This window comes from Hippocampus bargibanti, linkage group LG16, assembly GCF_051943395.1.
Source record: "Hippocampus bargibanti isolate YZ-2025 linkage group LG16, ASM5194339v1, whole genome shotgun sequence".
NCBI lineage: Eukaryota > Metazoa > Chordata > Actinopteri > Syngnathiformes > Syngnathidae > Hippocampus > Hippocampus bargibanti.
The window spans coordinates 8,739,160-8,760,164 of record NC_142749.1 but is presented as its reverse complement, the minus strand read 5'-3'; the positions used below and the strand labels follow the sequence as shown (position 1 = coordinate 8,760,164).

The window sequence follows — 21,005 nt, the reverse complement described above, 5'->3', positions numbered from 1 at the left end:
TGCACAAGGACAAAACAACATCAAGCCACGTTTTTTTACCAGAACGCCTGCATCATAAACAACTAAATAAGATTATTATCGGTACTACTCTAATTTTGTCTCTCGCTCTGCTGACCACTCAAATTCTTCCAATTTATTGTACCCCAAAATTGTACTGGATTTTATTTCATTTCAAGGTCTTAGCAATAGGAGAGTCAATGATATCAGTCAAAGAAATCACATCAGTACAAACTTTTATATTTGGTGCCATGTCATCCGCGATACAGATAAGTTGCTGGTTATGTCACCCTAATTATGATCCACTTCAACGCTCAATTGATGGAGCTCCTTTGTCACGTTCAAGGCATAAAATACATTAATTTGACTGGGCAATGAACCACTGGGAAAAAAAAATCATATTCATTACTGCGGATCAGTGTCTAACAATATCCGAACAGGGGATGAGTCTAATATCGATTAATTGTTCGTTAAGAACTTGGTCAATTGTGTGAAACTGACTGTCAAATGGTGGTGCAGTACTGGCTGCAACCAGCAGAGGCACTTGACTACTTAGCGCCCTACGAATACCGATATGCAGTGTCGTCACTCAGTCATTACCTCATTCACTGCCAGACTGTGTGCAAAAATGTGCCCATTCCAGTGCCAGGGTTTCTGTCATTTTCACTCAAATTGCATGACCCATAGCATATTGAGGACTACATAAACATTCAATCCAGCATAAGAAACCTTAAACTCTTCTTTCATCAGAAAAAAATGAGTTAATTCCTAAATCACATCGGTCTGGAGTTATCTGCGTTTGAAATCGGGGAGGCTGTACAAAATAGAATACAATACATATTGATTTATATAGCGCTTTAACACCAGCTGAAGCTGTAACAAAGCACAAACATGGGTAAACGGCAAATGCTGCCCCCTCGTGGAAGAGGTCTGATCAGCGCTTTTTCGGCACTCACGCAAGAAAAACCAAAACCTGAACAATTTCGGGAATGGCATTCCACGTCACACTTTGCAATTGCCAAATAAATATGGGAATGGCAGTGAATGTGTTAAAAAAGGAGCTATGAACATTTAATCCCAGTTGGGAGCGGGGGAGGGGGTGGCGAGAAATACATAAATAACTGCATGTTAATTTTTCAGATTGAGTCAAGGAAATGAAGTAAAATGCCCATCTTTACACATGAATACAATCTACGTTGGACATCCTATATGGTGGGATACCAAACATACAAAAGGTAAATCAGCTACAACAGGCAAGGTTTGACTAGCCGTGGCCATTATGGTGGAGGGCCGCTGTTACTTTGACCAGGAATCACTGATTGAATATGACACCGAGAAAATGAGAATCTCGGGCTTGTGACGCCTCCAAATAACAAGCTGGATGCATCAGATGAGCATGTTTGCCCGTCTTGTGCTTGTTATGTTATTAGCTTAATTTTCCCCATTAATTTCACTGGCATGAAGGTATGTGACGCCGGGAAGTGTGGGGAGGGGGTGGTGGTGGGTTTTCATCAACCTCGCACTTTTAATAAATCACACAGCAATGTCATCCTTAATTGCATTGCAATGAATTTCTCCCAGATACACTTTTTGTTCCGGCTTTCGTTGCATTTTCATGTTTGCTTATTATTTAGAAGTCTTGGCAGTTTACAAAGCCAATTCCAACCGTTCATAAAAGTTATTCTTTTGGTGCAGATGGATCCATTTAAGAAATGCGTACCCTGCTGTGGAAAACAGCAGAAGCAAAATGAAGGCGAGAATCATCTGCACAGCTCAATTAACCCAACGAGACAGACTATGTTTGAATGTGTTTGAAGGGAAACCATGATGCGCTTTCTCATTGCCATCATTTCTGCCAGTCTCAGTTCTTACCGTTATCTCTCTAAATCAGGTCACAATGAGAAATATATACAATAACACCTAGTATGGAAAGTATGGAAACCCTGCTTGTAATGAATTTCATTTAAAGATTTGTTTTAGCACTTAGCCTTGGGCTTAACCAATTGAAACTCAATTACGATGTCTGCCTTGTCTGCGCCAAGACAACATGTCATGCTCAGAATACCAAATGCCCGTGTGCTTTCTGACCTACTGTATCTTCCTTTTGGGTCAGTAGTGCCTGTCTTTTCACATTCATTATTGTTACGATTTATATTATATGGCTGTGTTGCTGTATGCATCTTATATTGCAAGGCAAGCAGCACCGGAGCTATACATATTAAAATGGTGTAAAGAGGGCTTTGCTGCCCTTGTCGTTTCTACAAGAAGGGTGGATGGGCAACTATAATAAGAATGGACCCATGATAGTAACAGAGCCATGTCGACCAATTATCCACAAATGATGCAATTTTTTGGAGAAACATTGCAGCAGAACCTTTTTAGGTCACAACTTATGATGAATGGCTCCTCTGAGGAAAGTGAAATCAAGGGCAGTTGAGGTACAGCAATTGTTTCCCCACATTTTTACATACTCATGCATATGTAGTTTTGTGGTTCAAAACTGTCGGGCGCCTAAGGCCATCTAGCAAAAAAATATGCACTGCCACCTTTGCACCGGATAACCAGAGTGCCAGCAATTACGTCGTCTCTGTTTCACCTGGATCATCTCCGTGATCATTTCCATATTAGTAATTTACTAAGATGTTCGGCCCATTGACTTTGGGGTTTGGGAGGAAAATGGCAAGATCCAGCTGCATAATAAATGTCAAGAAGGTTAAGCCTCTTTTGCCAACCGTTCAAATTGATTGTGAAAATCAGCCAAAGTGAAAATACGTAGAAGCGGAGAGACAATAATTCTCATTGAACAAGTCGTAGTCATCGGAATCATTTTCATCCTGGCAGGAAAAGTAAACTTGAAGGGCTAGCACAGGGGTGGGCAAACTTTTTGACTCGCGGGCCGCATTGGGTTCTAAAATTTGACAGAGGGGCCGGGCCAGGAGCATTTAGAGGGAGTGTTTGGGCCGGAAATACTAAGCCTAAAGCATTAAAGGACAACCGACGCCTTCCGACAAGTTACGTCCATAATTTATAAAATCACTTCAAATGACTTTGACTGAGCGTATTTTACAAAGATTCCACAGCATATAGCTATAGTTTACGTTCTAAGACTTGCGCTGAATATTCACTAAGTCTTGTTTTCGAGTTGATGACGATCCCCATGTGACGTCACGTTTGGACCGCCCCTGACCGAGAAAGCGACACACAATGCATTTTGGGTACTTTGTTTGGTCTGAAAACTTCGTCTTGATGGCGAAATTAGAAGGAAAACACAACACATAAATAACGCCATGGTGAATCGTTGTGTGTTGCACCAAGACAACTATTTGATATTCGCTGACACAAATTCCCAGCTGACAAATCAGCCCATTTCCAACGGAGCTTGGGCGCAATCTTCTGTATTTTCTGGGTGCTACATTGCTGTCATTGGCGGCTCGAATTGATATGGGAGGACTCCTTGAATCAATTGCAAACATTTATGCTTTCCTCTTTTGAATCATATTCATAACTGGATGAGTAACAAGAAAACATCTTCTCCGAATCTGAAGCCATTGTTTTGATTCTCGAGCAAGGCAAGACGTCATGGCGTGACGTCACGAACAAAGGTCCCACTTCTGAAACTGGCCATTTCCAGATTCATTTTGAAGTCATTTTTATTGGTGTTTTTCATTTAACTAAAAATATCAGCCTGCCTGTTTTGGGTATTATAGATGCTATAAAACGTTTTTATAATGTCAGTGGGAAACACGAAAAAATGGTGCCGGGTGTCCTTTAAATGTAGTCTGTACAAACCTCATAGCACAGTAAGAACCCAATTTTTTAACTGTCTTTCAAATGTGAAAAATATCCCTGATCAGTTAATAAATTTGTCTCAAGGAATATGGCGTTTACATACTATTTCGCAGATACTTGGAGGAGGAAATGGAAATAGATTAAAATAACATATGCACTGTGATTCATCAAGATTGCGTCTGTTTTTAATAAGTTTTCATTGGAGGGGCAAAGTTAAAGAAATCAACATTTATTGAAAAATGGAATCACTTTCAACATTCAAAACATATTATTCCACAACGAAATATTCAAGCTCAATAATGCCTACTTGTGTTAAATTCCGTCAAATCATAGATGGTTTGTCCTGACCGCGCGCTCAACAAACTCCTCACTGACGCCCTCGCCTTCACGCGCAAACAATACACGTGTACAGTCGCCGAGCACACAGACATAGGCAACCTGCAGTGAAATTTGCATACTCGGCACGGCAGCCAATCAGAAGCCTGCTTCTTTCTTCCGGACTTTCGCAAGCGTTATAAAGTCGCCCAATTGCATATAATTTTCCGAAATAGATGCACAGATCCTCAGCCCAGAAGAAAGATTCAAAAGAAGCTAACAACATATGTGACGCTACAAAACGTAAATTTACATTAAACCGTGACTGTAAAGTGTACGTGAGACTCATGAAAGGGGCTGAGTGGCTCGTAGGAAGCAATCCAAACGTTGCATTGTGCACCACAATGACAATCGACTACTGCAGCAAAATCTACAGCCATGCACATTTACCGTAAATTATGCAAGGTAGCATTTGTAGTAGGTACATTCTTGATTTAAAAGAAAACGTTATACTTTGTGACAATGTTTTTTAATGTGATTAGTTGTCTCATGGTGCTTCAGGTTGTGAAAGATGGGGCAGGCAACTTTTCAGTTATCTGCCCTGTTGTCCGCTGACTTTTTGTCATGAGTTTCAGACGCTGTTTTTACTATAATTTGGGCAGGTTCGGCGGGCCGGATTAAAAAGCCTAACGGGCCGTATGTGGCCCGAGGGCCGTAGTTTGCCCATGCCTGGGCTAGCACATCATAGTATTGATGCCAGGCGCGTAAACTAACCGATAATATGAGATCCTTGGACGCCCCTCGAGGAACAGAAGGAACAATATACTACGAATGGCAGTGTGCTTTCACCTTGGAACATTAGGTTTTATTGTTACAGGATTATCTGCGCAAATGCGGGGAAGTAGCGCTATTAAGATGCTTAAGACCTTGCATTTACCTTTTGTTTATTGTTTTTCCACCCATGCAAGTGTGAAGGTCATAGAGTTTTTATCTCACACACACACTCCATGTGTGTGTGAGAGTGTGGGGCTCAATTGACACACATAATGTACCTCCAAGTTGTGAATCCATGCTGTAAAACTATCATAGCTTCATTTATTGAAATTAAATGGGGGCATGGAGGAGGAAATGTAAAAGGTTGCAACAGGTACAGTTATGTTTATTCGACAGGATCGTGCATAACTTTACAGATGTCAGCAAATCTAATTAGAGCTGTTGTTTTATAGTGTACATAAACCAATAAGGTGTGATTACCGGTTTGCATTTATTGTTCCGGAAAAATAAAAATAAAAATCACGAGCAGTGCAGGTTATACAGATGATTTAAGGAGCTACAAAAGAGGTCCTTTGTGTAAATAGCGCCACGCATTAAACAAAGGTGGTTCCCCTCGAGACATCATCACAACCTGCAGTGTCAAAGTAATAAAAATGAGAAGAGAACGAGAGGTCACAACCTCCCCACAGCCACTAACCCACCATATCTTTTAACTTCTCCAGCTTTTTACAATAAGGTCTCTACAGGCCAAGTGAGATCACTAGGAGAAATGGTGCTTATCTGAAAAGTCTTACAAATAAATAAATTAATAAATAAAATTAAGAAAGCACCTGTATATCAATGCAGTTTTTTGGTCAACTGCTGTTTAACACATATCTGCCCCCACACGACACCATGGTGTTGAAGCTTCAAGGAAAAGGCTTATCAAAGTGTGCAGCTTCCCCTAATTTAGGGCTGTGAGGAGTTCCACAGGTGTTGGTGTGTGATAGCAAACAGAATGGCCATGAAATTAAAGCGTAAATGATTCATATCGGGGCTGTCATTCTTCACTGATCTTTGCAGCTGAACAACTCCTGAAAGAAGACGGTTGTTATGCTTCTAAATCAATAAGAATTTTAACAACCCCCCCCCCCCCCCCCCCCCCCCCCCCGCCGCCCGCCAAAAAAAAATGGTTTATTGGATATTCATTTGGGTACAAGATGATCAGTGGTGGGTCGTCAGGGCCTGCAAGGACAAATACAGATGGTTGTGTCAGGAAGGGCATCTGACGTAAAAGCTAGAACACTGTATTTGTAGAGAGCTGCATAAGTAAATATACAGTAAAGTCTCGTTATATCGATATTCAAGGGAGTCCGAAAAAATATCGATATAACCGGGACTATCGATATATCCGACCCTGTTTGCATGTAATTTTCTCCGTGCGTGCATAGAAATAGTATCGATATAACCGGGACTATCGATATATCCGATATCGATATAACGAGACTTTACTGTATTTTTGTGTTGATTTAATCGCGGTTTTGTCAACCCACAATGGCCGAAGAAGGAGAAGAAATGGATTTGGGTGCAGATACAATGTTGAATCCATTTTTAAGACAGACTTTTCAAGAATAGATGGACAACATTTAGAAAGATTGGACAACTCGAAAGCGAGCAAAAATAGCAAATAATATTGCAATTTTAAGAGGTTATCATGAATCCACATGTTCATCCCTTCGGCTTTTCCCTTCAGGGGTTGCCACAGCGAATCAGTGTCCTCCATCTAACCCGGTTTTGTGCATCATCTTCTCTCACACCAGCTACCTTCAAGTCCTCTTTGACCACATCCATAAACCTCCCCTTTGGTCTTCCTCTCGGTCTCCTGCCTGGCAGTTCAAGGCTCAGCATCCTTCTGCCGATATAGTCACTCTCTCTCCTCTGGACATGTCCAAACCATCTCAGTCTGGCCTCTCTGACTTTCTCTCTAAAGCCTCTAATATGAGTTGTCCCTCTAATGTACTCATTCCTGATCCTATCCAACCTGGTCACTTCCAAAGAAAACCTCAACATCTTCAGCTCTGCTACCTCCAGCTCTGCTTCCTGTCTTTTCTTCAGTGGCACTGTCTCCAGTCCAAACATCATGGCTGGTCTCACCACTGTATATGTATACTTATACACTTTTCCTTTCATCCTCGCTGAAACCCTTCTATCACACATCACACCTGACATTTTTCACCAGCCGTTCCAGCCTGCCTGGACACGCTTCTTCACCTCTTTTCCACACTCTCCATTGCTCTGGACAGTTGACCCCAAGTACTTAAAATCCTCCACCTTCTTTATCTCTTCTCCCTGTAGCATCACTCTTGCACTTGGATCCCTCTCATTCACACACATATATTCTGTCTTGCTGCGACCGATTTACATTCCTCTCCTTTCCAGGGCATACCTCCACATCTCTAGTTAATGACAGTATTCCTTTCTGCAAGTCACAAGTTAATCCAATGGCACCCTCTAGCGCAGGGGTCGGGAACCTATGGCTCGCGAGCCATATTTGGATCTTTTGATGATTGCATATGGCTCGCCGATAAAACTAAAATATGTATTTAGTTTTTCGTTTCGTATTTTTTTTTTTTCGCCGTTCATTTCCCATTGGGGCTGCAGTTGGCGGAAAGCGCAATTTTGATTGGATGACACTGACCTACAATGGCCGAAAGCGCCATGTTGATTGGATGATAGTGGCCGTCATGTTGAAACAGGTAAACGCCCCTTTGAGCCCAACTAGTGCACTTCAGCGTGAATGCCCCGGAGAATTAGAGGAGAGAAAATATTCTGATTCTAATTTGCAATGAAACAATACCATCGATAAAACAGTCGAATGTCAGTGACATTTTAACAAGCCCCATGTTAACGTTAGCATCGACATACTTCTGCGAGAAGTAGATTGCAGATAGCAAGTGTGGAAGCTTATGAGCCGTGTGCAGGCGAGTTAGCAGTTAACTTCGCCTCTGGACCGGCAAATTGAATTTCATTCTGATCGTTTTCCTGGATTTTTACCAAACACGAGGAACGGAAAACCATTCATGTTAATAGTGAGTACTATCACAAAGTTATTTTAAATAATGCATTCTGATATTTTGTTGAACAGTGGCCGCGTTTGTATGTGTGCGCGCGCGTGCGTGTGGCTCTTGCTGAAAAACATTTCTAAATATTTTACTTTTATGGCTCTCTTAGTCAAAAAGGTTCCCGACCCCTGCTCTAGCGGGTGTTTAGTATTATCATACCACAGCTGATTCATTCAGACAAAGCACTACTGAAGGCTTAGGAGTGCCATGCACGGCCTGCCACTAAAGGTGATACACACCTGCGATGAATGAAAAGGTATAGCGAGACCACATTTGGAAAAAAGGCGGGCTCATACTTTTTTGTGAACAGGTTCTAATGAGAATACGCTCAACTAATTTATCAGAGGCCATCTCGTATCAGTATGCACTTTAATGCAGGTTAACATTTTCAGTTCATTTCAGTCAACTTTCAAGATTTTGAAAAGGAACAACGAATTTCAAACTGAATGTACTTATCAAAACACAAATTTGAGCTTGAAGGGCCGATTTACATGACCGGTCTAGAGCATAGTGCAGTCTAACAGTTTGCATCGGTCTAGACCGTCATAGATAGAAGGGGGAGTTTGAGCTGTTGTGCTCCGTTGTGGTCTTTGACATTGCGGAAGCAGAAATTGACTTGCTGCGGTCTGCATAGACAACTACCAGACACATCAATGGAGCTCAGAATGTCTCTGCCTGTGCCTTGATCAAATCCATCAAAATGGCAGCACACCACCTGCTCCACAACTTATCCCTACTTTTAGTTTGTTTAAAAAGTATACTATTTTTGTTGGTCACAGAAATTGATAGATGAGCGGGGCGTGCAATAGAATATGCTGGAACGCCATGTAAGGGACGAAACTAGACTTGTCCCCAACATTAAATTTAAGATGCATCCGTTTTCACTCTGAGTGCAAAATACTTTGGCACCAAACTGCCCAGGAAAAAAAAGAGGTTTAAAAAACAAAGCACACGGGAACCGTCTAAAAATAACACTCTCAGAATTGAGGAATTAATCAAGTTTAGTATGTTATTTCTGCTCATCAATGCAATTAAATAACTATAATTTGATGCGTAAAGACATCAATTTGAGTATTTACTTAAAAAAATGGGAAATCCATTGGGAATTTGAAACCTTTCTTGAATTTGAAACATTTCTTGACATCGACATTGAGAAAATGATGTCGGAAGTTGACTCAAGGAATCAGTTCAAAGAGAAATAGTCATTAGCAGCAGCCCCGAACAGTAGTACACAGAAGACACGGATGCAGCAAGAACTAATCACACTTTCAGCCATAATTAACTGCAAGACCGAGACCCTCCTAATGCAAGGGCACATCAAAGTTCAAATCATTCCACTGACTTTCTTTCCAAATCCTACATGAGGATAATATAGGCTAGATTTCTTATGAACCGCTCTTTGTCTTTTCCTAGATGAGTCCTAGGTTAGAGGACCAAAAGGTAACCTGAGATCACGGGTGAAGGACACTATTTGAAGGATGCCGCAAAAATCGTACGTTCAGAACATCACGTGATGGGTTTTTTTAGGTGTTCAATTACCCTACATGTTTCGGCGTATACTTCCGCCTGCGACATTCTACCTACAGACCAAGACCAGACCATGAACGCCAGGCATCTGTTTTGCTTTCCGTTTTGGTTTTTGAGGCTTCTTTTTATTCTGGCTTTTCTTTTTTTCCAATATTATATTTACTGCAAAAGACTGATGGAATTCTGGTCAGGAATCCAAATATAATTACTTTTTTCTGATTGCATATAGAAGGAATGGTAAACTGATGTTTTTAATGACCCAAAAATGTGTTCTTTTTTATTGTCAGATAAAACTATATGACTCATTTTTTTTCATCTTACTAAAAACAGTTGAACTTTATTTGGGGCTAGTCAGTGGCACTTTAAACAAAGTCTGATGTGTGTTGACTCCGGTTTAACACGATTTTGGATGTGATTGGTTAATTTTGGGCAAAACCACTTCCCCAAATACAAGAGGGTGTGCACATTTTTTGCAGTTGTATTATTTCAATTGTTTATCGTGCAGCCTCTTGAGCCCCCACCCCAAAAAAAATACAAATAATTATAATAAAAATATTAATAAAGCAGCCTAGGTTTGGGGGCACATTGATGGTATAAAAATGTTAGTAAATTACTTGTCTTGTTCCTAAAAAATGGCTTTTATAACCATTATTTTAGCTTTAAGTTTAATTGTTGTGCAATCAATCTTGTAAAATCCTCTTCAAGTGTTCACGGCCGCCTGAGCTCCAAACATATTTCGAACAAAAGCAATGGGTGGAAATGAGAAACATGTTCTGATTTACCAGCATGTGTGTTGTGATGCCCGAGGCTGTGCTTCCCCCATATGTCTTGTTCATATCTACATCCAAGTATTTTCATATCCGTTTGGGGGTGGGATGGGGGGGGGCTCAAATTCATATATATATATATATATATATATATATATATATATATATATATATATAGAGAGAGAGAGAGAGAGAGAGAGAGAGAGAGAGAGAGAGAGAGAGAGAGAGAGAGAGAGAGAGAGAGAGAGAGAGAGAGAGAGAGAGAGAGAGAGAGAGAGAGAGAGAGAGAGAGAGAATGTGAAGAATAACACCATTCAAAGCCGATATTTATTCTGCGCTTTCCTTTAAGATTGATTAAATAGCGGAGAACCACAAAGCTGACGATCGGAACTGAAATCACATATCGGAACTGAAATCACATTAGCAAAGAAATACATTTACAGATCCAGTAATAACTTGGAATAAATGTAAATGAGGTGTGCTTTGCACATTCCCTCTTTGAATGCTCATCATATGACTCAGCTCGTTCGGTCACAATCCCTCTAGCGTCTAGCCCCTCAAAGACAGTCCCCGTTCAAGGTGACCCGTGACAGGGACGATTCACTGGACAGCGACCCCATAATGTCCCAACGCTTGGATCTAATCGAACATCTGCAGACAAATCCAAGAATGTTTGCACGTCTGTGTTTTTCCTTTGATTTGTGCCGAGTAACTGCGCAAGTGATATGACAGATCCTAATGCATGGTGATTGTGCGATTGTTGGGCGAACACGAGAGCCGAGAGTGGCCAGTGACTAATGGTGAGGAAGAAACACACAGCCAGCTGCCTCCGATTTGTTCTATTCCGCGGCACGTTTCAACAGCACATTAGCAGCTGGGAAATATCTATTTCTGAATGTGTTCTGAGTCATCAGGATCACATCGCAAGGCTGCTGCGTCAATCAGACAGTCAAATATTTGTCTCAACAACAAGAGAGCTGAGCCCGATGAATTTAAAACTATATATCACGGTCGTGTATCACACTTTTTCCCCTCGCCGTCCCAATGATGGCAAGAATGGCACCATAAAAACGTTTTATCTTTCTCTCCTTCCCAACACGTCCCTGCCATCATCAAGTCATATAAGGATACAGGCTCAGAAATTGATTTAAAAAAAATTAACCATTTTATTGAAAAAAAATAATCATTAAAAAAGGGTGTGTGTGTGTGTGTGTGTGCGTGTGTGTGTTTTTTGTTTTTTTTTTTTTTTTTCACAAATGAAACCATCATTTGCGTGTCGACTTCACAGCGCGGTTCAATTCCAGCTCCGGCCTTCCCGGGTGGAGTTTGAATGCACCCCCCGTGCTTGCGTGGGTTTTCTCCGGGTCCTCCAGTGTCCTCCCACATTCCAAAAACACGCATGGCAGGTTGATTCAACACTCCAAATTGACCCTATGTGGGAGTTTGAGCATGAATGGTTGTTCGCTTCTACGATTGGCTGGCAACTGGTTCAGGGTGTCCCCAGGTTACTGCCCGAAAACTGCTGGGATAGGCTCCAGCACCCTCCGCGAAGGACTGCAAATAGAAGTTGGCTTTTTTTCAGGGACTCACTAAAAAGTCCCTAGGAAGACCGCGATTACGGTCATTATAAACGATTAATTTGAAGACTCCCTCCGGAATAGCAGTTGAAGACACTGACTGGGTATTTCCCTTTTGACTCCAGCTGAGCCTCTATCGTCTCATTCCCAGCATGTCCACTCACTCAAGGACGATGCCCTATTTCTTTATTATGTTTTTAAGTTTAAAAATGAATATTTTTCTATTTGTTTCAAAGCAGATGGCAACAACGTCGATAATAACTATGATTCGAGAAGAAAGCCCGTGCAGAAAATACATTCAGTGTAGATGATAACCGAATGTTCCTCATTGATTTATCTGGCTGTCACATACGTATAACGCTGTTCTTTAAAATAGGAGGACGCGACACAAAGTTGTCTTTAATAATCTCATTTATTTTGCATATCAAAAAAATGACTTGGGAACATTCGAGAGCACGGCGTTTTCATGTCTAGAAATTTTATTTCTTTCATTCAGCAGTGTCATTGACACTTTTCTATCAAATTATTTTGATCGTGAAGACTACAGAGAGATATCTTTGCATCTTGGCTAGGTGATGGAAATCCAGTGGAATATGTTTCGATGTTTTGAACAACTCAATACATAGTCAGAAAATCTCTATGAACTGTGAATGATCGCCAAAAATATGAAGAAATAGAAAGCGACAGAGACAAGTCACATTATTAACTCATTCACTGCCAGACAATGTGCAAAAATACGTCATTGTCATTTTCACGCAAATTCCAGGACCCACAGAATATTGTGGTTGAGGACTACGTAAACATTCAATGCATTGAAATAAACCTTCGACTCTCTTCTTTCATCAGCAAAAAAAAAAAAAAAAAAAAAAAAAAAAAAGAGTTCAATCATATGTTATATGAATCTGGAGTAATATGAGGTGCAAGTGGGGGGGGGGGCTGTACAAAAGGTAAATGCTGTCTCCTCGTGAGGGAAAAACATTGCCAGAGGTCTGACCGGCGCTTTATCTCCACCCCTCAACTACCCACACCCCACACCGAATAACAAAACGAGAAAAAATTGGGAATGGCGCTCCACGTCATATTTTCAATTCTTGAATAAATTCGAGAATGGCAGCAAATTAGTTAAAAGTAGGCCAACAAACATACATTCATTATACATGAATCGAACGTAAAATTTTAACTGGTGATTATTTTTTAGCAACTGCATACATTCACAAATTGAATAAAATATTCTAGTCGGAGGGAAAAAAAGCTAATTTCATCATATATGTCACTTCCGGTGAATAAGGTGCACTGAAGTATAAGGCTCACCCACCATGAATCGTGGTCTTTCAAACTTTCTCCACATTTCAAAGCGCACTGGACTATAAGCCACACATTCAATGAATGAAACAAGTTTTCCAAATATAATATATAAATACTGTATGTAACTGGCGGGTATCTTGTATATCAAATTTTTCACATACAAGGCACACCACATTATAAGGTGTTACAGTAGAGGCTGTAGTTACGCACTACTTCTTCTACAGGAGGAACTGGAGTCAGTGGCTGCTGACAGTAGTTGCGAGACCTGTTGTGGCTCAATGACTTCACATATAGCAGGCATGGGCAAACTACGGCCCGCGGGCCACATACGGCCCGTTAGGCTTTTCAATCCGGCCCGCCGATCTTGCCCAAATTATAGTACAAACAGTGACTAAAACTCATGACAAAAAGCTAGCGAACAACAGGGCAGATAACTGAAAAGTTGCCTGCCGCATTTTTCCCAGCTTGAAGCAAAATGAGACCAATCCTAATAAGAAACATTGTCACAAAGTATAAAGTTTTTTTTTTAATCAAGAATGCACCAACTTCAAATGCTACCTTGCTTAATTTACATCAAATGCGCATGGCTGTAAATTTTGCTACAGTAGTCGATTGTCATCGTGGTGCACAATGCAACGTTTGCATTGATTCCTACGAGCCATTAAGCCCCTTTCATAAGTCTCACGTACACTTTACAGTCACGGTTTAATGTAAATTTACGTTTTGTAGCGTCACATATGTTGTTAGCTTCTTTTGAATCTTTCTTCTAGTTTGAGGTTCTGTGCATCTATTTTGGAAAATGACATGCAATTGCACGACTTTGTAACGCTTGCGAAAGTCCGGAAGAAAGAAGCAGGCTTCTGATTGGCTGCCGAGCCGAGTATGCAAATTTCAACTGCAGGTAGTCTATGTTTGTGTGCTCGGCGACGGTACTCGTGTATTGTTTGCGCGTGACGGCGAGAGCGTCAGTGAGGAGTTTGTTGAGCGCGCGGTCAGGACAAACCATCTATGATTTTGCGGAATTTAACACAAGTAGGTATTATTGAGCTTGAATATTTCGTTGTGTAATAATATGTTTTGAATGTTGAAAGTGATTCCATTTTTCAATAAATGTTGATTTCTTTGCCCCTTCGATGGAAACTTAAAAACAGACGCAATCTTGATAAATCACAGTGCATATGTTATTTTAATCTATTTCCATTTCCTCCTCCAAGTATCTGCGAAATAGTCTGTAAATGCCATATCTTGCATATTCCTTGAGACAAATTTATTAACTGATCAGGGATATTTTTCACATTTGAAAGACAGTTAATAAATTGGGTTGTAGTGTTTTTACTGTGCTATGAGGTTTGTACATACTACATTTTAAGGACAACCGGCACCATTTTTTTTTTTTTGTTTCCCACTGACATCAGAAAAACGTTCATAGCATCTAAAATACCCAAATCAGGCAGGCTGATATTTTTACTTAAATGAAAAACACCAATAAAAATGACTTCAAAATGAATCCGGAAATGGTCAGTTTGAGAAGGTCCCACCCCTCTGTTCGTGACGTCACGCCAAGACGTCTTGCCTTGCTCGAGAATCAAAACAATGGCTTCAGATTCGGAGAAGATGTTTTCTTGTTCGTGTTCTTCTGAAGAGGAAAGCATAAATGTTTGCAATTGATTCAAGGAGTCCTCCCATATCAATTCGAGCCGTCAATGACAGCAATGTAGCACCCAGAAAAAGCAGAAGATTGCGCCCAAGCTCCGTTGGAAATGGGCTGATTTGTCAGCTGGGAATTTGTGTCAGCGAATATCAAATAGTTGTCTTGGTGCAACACACAACGATTCACCATGGCGTTATTTATGTGTTTTCCTTCTAATTTCGCCATCAACACGAAGTTTTCAGACCAAACAAAGTACCCAAAATGCATTGTGTGTCGCTTTCTCGGTCAGGGGCGGTCCAAACGTGACGTCACATGGGGATCGTCATCAACTCGAAAACAAGACTTCATATATTCAGCGCAAGTCTTAAAACGTAAACTATAGCTATATGCTGTGGAATCTTTGCAAAATACGCTCAGTCGAAGTCATTTGAAGTGATTTTATAAATTATGGACATAACTTGTTCGGAGTATTTCCGGCCCAAACACTCCCTCCAAATGCTCCTGGCCCGGCCCTTCTGTCAAATTTTAGAACCCAATGCGGCCCGCGAGTCAAAAAGTTTGCCCACCCCTGACATATAGGGTGCACCTGCGTATAAGGTGCAGTGGTCATCTTTTGAAGAAAATCAAGGCTTTGGATGCGCCTTATGCACTGGAAAATACAGGACTTTTTCTCCCAGACAAAACCAGAGTAACTGTTGCAAATATAAATTTCAACTTCACCAGATAAAGTAGTGCACAAAAATATTTACTTAAATAATGTTTAAAAAAAAAACTATAACCTGTCTGCCATTAGTGTGTTGACTGTGCCTGACTCATTTTGATTAAATATTTGACATGAGTGTCCTTAACCCTTACAACCTATGTTTTCAAGTATGTAAACTGTCATGCTGTCAGTTTTAAAACATGGTCTTGTGACATCAAATGGATCAAGCAACAGCATTTTTATCTAGTGCAATTTAAAAACGGTCTCGGATATACACGGCCCCTCAGGTTCAAGTCACCTAAATTAAACATTCGAGCTTGGATGAGAACAGGGTCTTAGATGTGGTCCGTTTAGTCGGCGTAAAGCGTGTGTTTACTGCGGGGGCCAGCTATTACAGTACCGTTAAATCAGCTGGAGGGACTGTATACTGAATGAACCCAAGGTCCTCAGGTTAAATCCTATGAAGAGCTTAACAGAATAATTAAAAGGGGTGCCAGGAATTTAACTCCTTCCGCCGCAGTGGCTTTTCCTGTGAGCTGCTCTATGGTGACGCGCTGTCAGCAGAGGAGACAACTTCAGAGAAGAAAAGTTGTAACAATTTCCACTCTTCTGCCGTGAGCCTGTTTAATATTTCACAGACGTTTTCAAATACCTCGTCTCTTCAGGCACCCTTTAAATCTGAAATATTTCACAGTTATGTGTAGCATCAGTCAAAACTTGTTGTTCATTTAGCTCTCAAACACTTCTGTCTTCTCTCCAGTTGCTACTAACTGGAAACATATGGAACAAAGTGTGATCTTATCACCTTCATCCCCAATAGCACATAAATAGTGCTTAAGGCAATTTAGCTACATGACATGACGCGAGTCCAACTAATGTGGGAAAGCGGCTAACATTCACTAAAATTAGCTTTGTGAATTCTCCCAAAAACAATCGTCAACTCTGTGATTCTAAATCTGTTACAGTCATTGAAATTTGTAAAATATTTTTTTCAAAGAGGTAATAAAAATAAATACTGAACTAGCCCCCAAAGCAATCCGTGTTTTCTCAGTATGTGCAATTATAATTTCAAGGAAATCCCAGCCATGTCAAACAGGTACGGAAAAAGCACACAGACGTCTTTTAAAAGTGACTCTCCTGTTTAATTATTCATTAACTGACACATTTTCAAACTGTAAGAAAAATCCACAGTCGTGCAGCACTAATTCATGAATGACTATTTATTTACCTGAATTATCTATCATGAGTAAACTTGTAAATTAAAATACTGCATGGACGGGAAAGTAAAAAAGTGTTATGGAACCATTTGACCTTATTTTATTATTTAACAAATACCGTATGTCATGACATATGTGAATCCAAGTAGCAAGGCGATTTACTGTACATATTGCACACGTGACCGCACGTGTGTGTGTGTGTGTGTGTGTGTGTGTGTGTGTGTGTGTGTGTGTGTGTGTGTGTGTGTGTGTGTGTGTGTGCGCGCAAGTCCAGTTTAGCTTGGATGTCAAGGGGGGAATGTGGGGAGGGCGTGTCTGTCCCGTTCATCCGGAGAAGCGAACGTGCACGGTATTATTCGGAACGGGTTCTGAGTTTTATTGCCAGCATGAGTGTTGAAAGGACCCGGCCTGCATTCAACCCTTATTGGTGACCTTGAGCAGAGTGGGGGTTTCCCCATCGGGCATGGAAAGCACATTCACTTTCAAGCGTTCAAATACTCTTCCAAAAATGTCTAAGGAAATTAACTCACCGTCTTTGAGTCTAATTCGTGGTGTTGCTGAGCTAAGACTTTTTCTACGCTGGCAGCATCTGTAAATGTAACAAACCCAAATCCTCTGCAAAGGAAAGACACAAACAACAACGGTGTCAAAAGGCAATATAAATAACTCGTGACTGTTCAGAATGCAAAACAAAACTACATTGCAGAGTACGTAATCTTAATTTGAACTCCCTATAGTCACTGTGTTGTTTCCTGCAAAAACAGTCCGCAGTACAGTGCATGTGTTTATCATCCAGAGTGCGGACGTCCTGTGGCAGAAACTGAAAGTGAGCACGCTATTCGCCACACTGTGCTGCAGTCACAAAGTCAATGTCAAATTGCATTCGGTCGCAGCTTTACGGCAGCAAGCATTTAAGCTTATCTGGGTCGCTGTCGAACCACACGCGGGCGCGAGCACATGCACACACATACAGTGGATTAACCACAAAACAAAAGTAAAGCGATATCGCTGCATGTGTATGTGAGGGGGGGGGTCATTTACCTTGAACGTTTCGTCGTGGGGTCTCGCATCACCATACATTCTCGTATCTCACCAAATTTGCTAAAATAGTCTCTAAGGCTGTCTGTGGAGAGAGGAAACACATCGGGTCATTGAAAGACAACACGCGTGTCATTTTGGAAACACTCGCGCGGACGCGTGAACACAACCACACGCACACGCATTCTCACCCCCCAGCCCCAACCCATCCACCAGCAGCACCGCCGCGATGCGCATAGGGGTCGAATAGAGGACTTGAGACGAACGAAGATCGGAAATAACGTTGTGCACACACCAGCTGAGACATCCTACAGTGTGCATGCGTGCACGCATTCGCACGCCACCGCGGCGTCAATGGGCGCCGTCGTGCAGTCCACAAACAACACGAAAACAACACGAAATACAAGGACAAGGGGAAACACTCTCACCTGGTGAGGTTTGCCAGCTGAGGCCACCGATAAACATTTTACTGGAAGAGGGAAACACAACACAAGTGAGTCCAGATGTCAGTTCGGCCATTTTTACAACTAACTACTTCTAAAAGCGAACTGGAAGGATAAATCGCGACCGAGCGAGTCGTAATAAGTCTCGCTCACTGTGCATGCAGGGGGGCGACTGGCGATAAAAGCTCTCGAAAACTCCCCCTTGAAAGGCAGCGAGTGCGTGCAGTGTGGACGATTACAGCACGCCAATCGAAGTCCTCTCCAAGATGTTGTAAACATGCACAAAACACGGCTTCAATTGAGCTCCAAGATTCTTACCCCGGGTCATGTTGTGATTCATTTAGGCTTCCGGATGTGGCTTGACTCCCGTCTCCTTCCATAGCTGATCCGAACTATCGGCTGGGACTACAGTAACAGTGACAAGACACACAGACAAGCAGGAGATATGCAAAGCCCCGCTATGAGAATATAACTGAGCCGGGAACGACAGCGTCACACGTGGGATCAGATCAATCCCCCGCTCCCTCCCCTCCCTCTCACTCTCTCTCTCTCTCTCTCTCTCTCTCTCTCTCTCTCTCTCTCTCTCTCTCTCTCTCTCTCTCTCTCTCTCTCTCTCTCTCTCTCTCTCTCTCTCTCTCTCTCTCTCTCTCTCTCTCTCTCTCTCTCTCTCTCTCTCTCTCTCTCTCTCTCTCTCTCTCTCTCTCTCTCTCTCTCTCTCTCTCTCTCTCTCTCTCTCTCTCTCTCTCTCTCTCTCTCTCTCTCTCTCTCTCTCTCTCTCTCTCTCTCTCTCTCTCTCTCTCTCTCTCTCTCTCTCTCTCTCTCTCTCTCTCTCTCTCTCTCTCTCTCTCTCTCTCTCTCTCTCTCTCTCTCTCTCTCTCTCTCTCTCTCTCTCTCTCTCTCTCTCTCTCTCTCTCTCTCTCTCTCTCTCTCTCTCTCTCTCTCTCTCTCTCTCTCTCTCTCTCTCTCTCTCTCTCTCTCTCTCTCTCTCTCTCTCTCTCTCTCTCTCAGCACGCACGACCCAGTCTGACAGTGGGGCGGGGCCTCGCGCTGTCACCTAACCAATCCAATTGACGTCAACTCGGACAATCTGCAACGCCATACTCCCATTTGTCATTTCATTATGCAAGACTGGACACCAGAAGAGGGGAAGTGTCCTAAAGCACATCGAAGCAGGTGCACAGTCTCATGTGGAATCACAATATATCTGCCAATTTAAAAGGCAAAGTCAACTGTAACATTTTGTTGACAATTGGGGGGCTTCTATGCGCATTCCCATAAACATAAATGCAACACTTGATTAAATTGCGTCTGTGGAAAATGAATTGTTTCATTTGACTGTTTCATTGGGGTGGACAGGGAACACAATCAAGGGTGTGCCATTCATCATCTTTCCCGTCGAGTGACGTCACAGGCGCAGTTCAGTGTCAGAAACATATTTTGAACGATTTGACTTAAAGCATCCTGTTTTTAATTACTGGAAATTACCTTCCTTCTTGAAAATTAACTTGAAACAAGGTTTTTCCAGATGATCAAAATAGCCATCAGATATGTTCATCTGACCGAGAGGGGATCTGGGTCAGCAACATCTGCTGCAGTGTAGCGTTCCTGATTGGTGGCTGTGTTCGTGCTTTTTTGACAGGCCATGTAAACACACGCAAAACCCTGGCAATGCTGTTATTCTATCTTTTTTCTACCCTTTTGTAACACTTGCTGTGTCATCTAAACGGATCCCCTCACCTCTTCAAGTTCAAGTCAACTTTGCTGTCAAATGAGCTCAATGTGCAACATACAGCAAATTATGTTCTCTCAACCACAGTCGAGTGTCGAACAGGACATTGATTTGTGACACTGATTTATGTTGATGCTTTTCCATTCATGGTCTGTGTCACATCGAGTGGCACCATGGTTGAGAAACCTCAGATTGAAGCAACTCTGCAAAGGTGGCTTCGAGACTATTTCTCTGACTGTGTAAAACTGCACTCCCACTTTGAATAACGCTTCAGTGCACTCTTCCTGGTCAGAGATTGGAAGACTCCAACTTATTTCATTTTAAAACAGATTCTTATCTTACAGACAGTGTATTGTCGGTGTTCAAATACCTGACATGTTGCGGCGTCTACTTCCGCCTTCGTCAGAGTGTCCCAGAGCTGGACACTCTGACGAAGGCGGACATAGACGCCGAAACATGTCAGGCATTTGAACACTGACAATACACTGTCTGTAAGATAAGAATCTGTTTTAAATTAGATATCAACTAGACAGGATGAACTTAATACAACTAAAACTCCAACTTCTCATTTTCCAGGAATGCAGCAGTACTTCCTCTATATGAAATTGTACGTGGCCAAACCAGGAAAACGGGTTAGCAGAATTTGTCTGTTAGCATAAATACGGGTTGGTGACATGGTGGTTAAACCACCATGTCACCAATATAAACTTAAACAAATTATTTTTGGCACACCCTGAATTGCTCACCAGCTAATAGCTGTGCACTCAAAGACAAACATTCACGCTCACACAAAGGACAATTTAGAGTCTTACATCCACATCATATGCATCTTTTTGGAACACAGGAAGTAGCCAGAATAGACAATCTGTAGAAAATATACAGGGAGAACCAGACAGGAAGGCCGTACCCTGGATACAAACCCATAATTTGCTGATGTATACCTGAGGACCTCTCAAGGCACACGAATGTGCAACAGCACACTGATTGGGAATCATTGTTCCAACTACTAATGATGTACAGATATACAGTAAAGTCTCATTATATCGATATTGGATATATCGATAGTCCCGGT

The 21,005-nt window shown here is 41.7% G+C and overlaps 1 protein-coding gene across 6 annotated transcripts in view; it reads right to left on the bottom strand.

Moving 5' to 3' along the window:
* Window positions 1-18,723, bottom strand: part of msi2b (musashi RNA-binding protein 2b) — a 259,883-nt gene extending 241,160 nt beyond the window's left edge. For all 6 annotated transcript variants that reach the window (XM_089016911.1, XM_089016914.1, XM_089016913.1 and 3 more), the window contains exons 1-4: window positions 18,523-18,723; window positions 18,190-18,230; window positions 17,765-17,846; window positions 17,254-17,338 (exon numbers count right to left, since the gene is read on the bottom strand). In XM_089016911.1, coding sequence (XP_088873037.1) covers window positions 17,254-17,338; window positions 17,765-17,846; window positions 18,190-18,230; window positions 18,523-18,584 — 270 coding nt within the window. In that variant the 5' untranslated portion in view covers window positions 18,585-18,723. The remainder of the gene's footprint in view (window positions 1-17,253; window positions 17,339-17,764; window positions 17,847-18,189; window positions 18,231-18,522) is intronic.
* Between the last annotated feature and the right edge of the window lie 2,282 nt (window positions 18,724-21,005).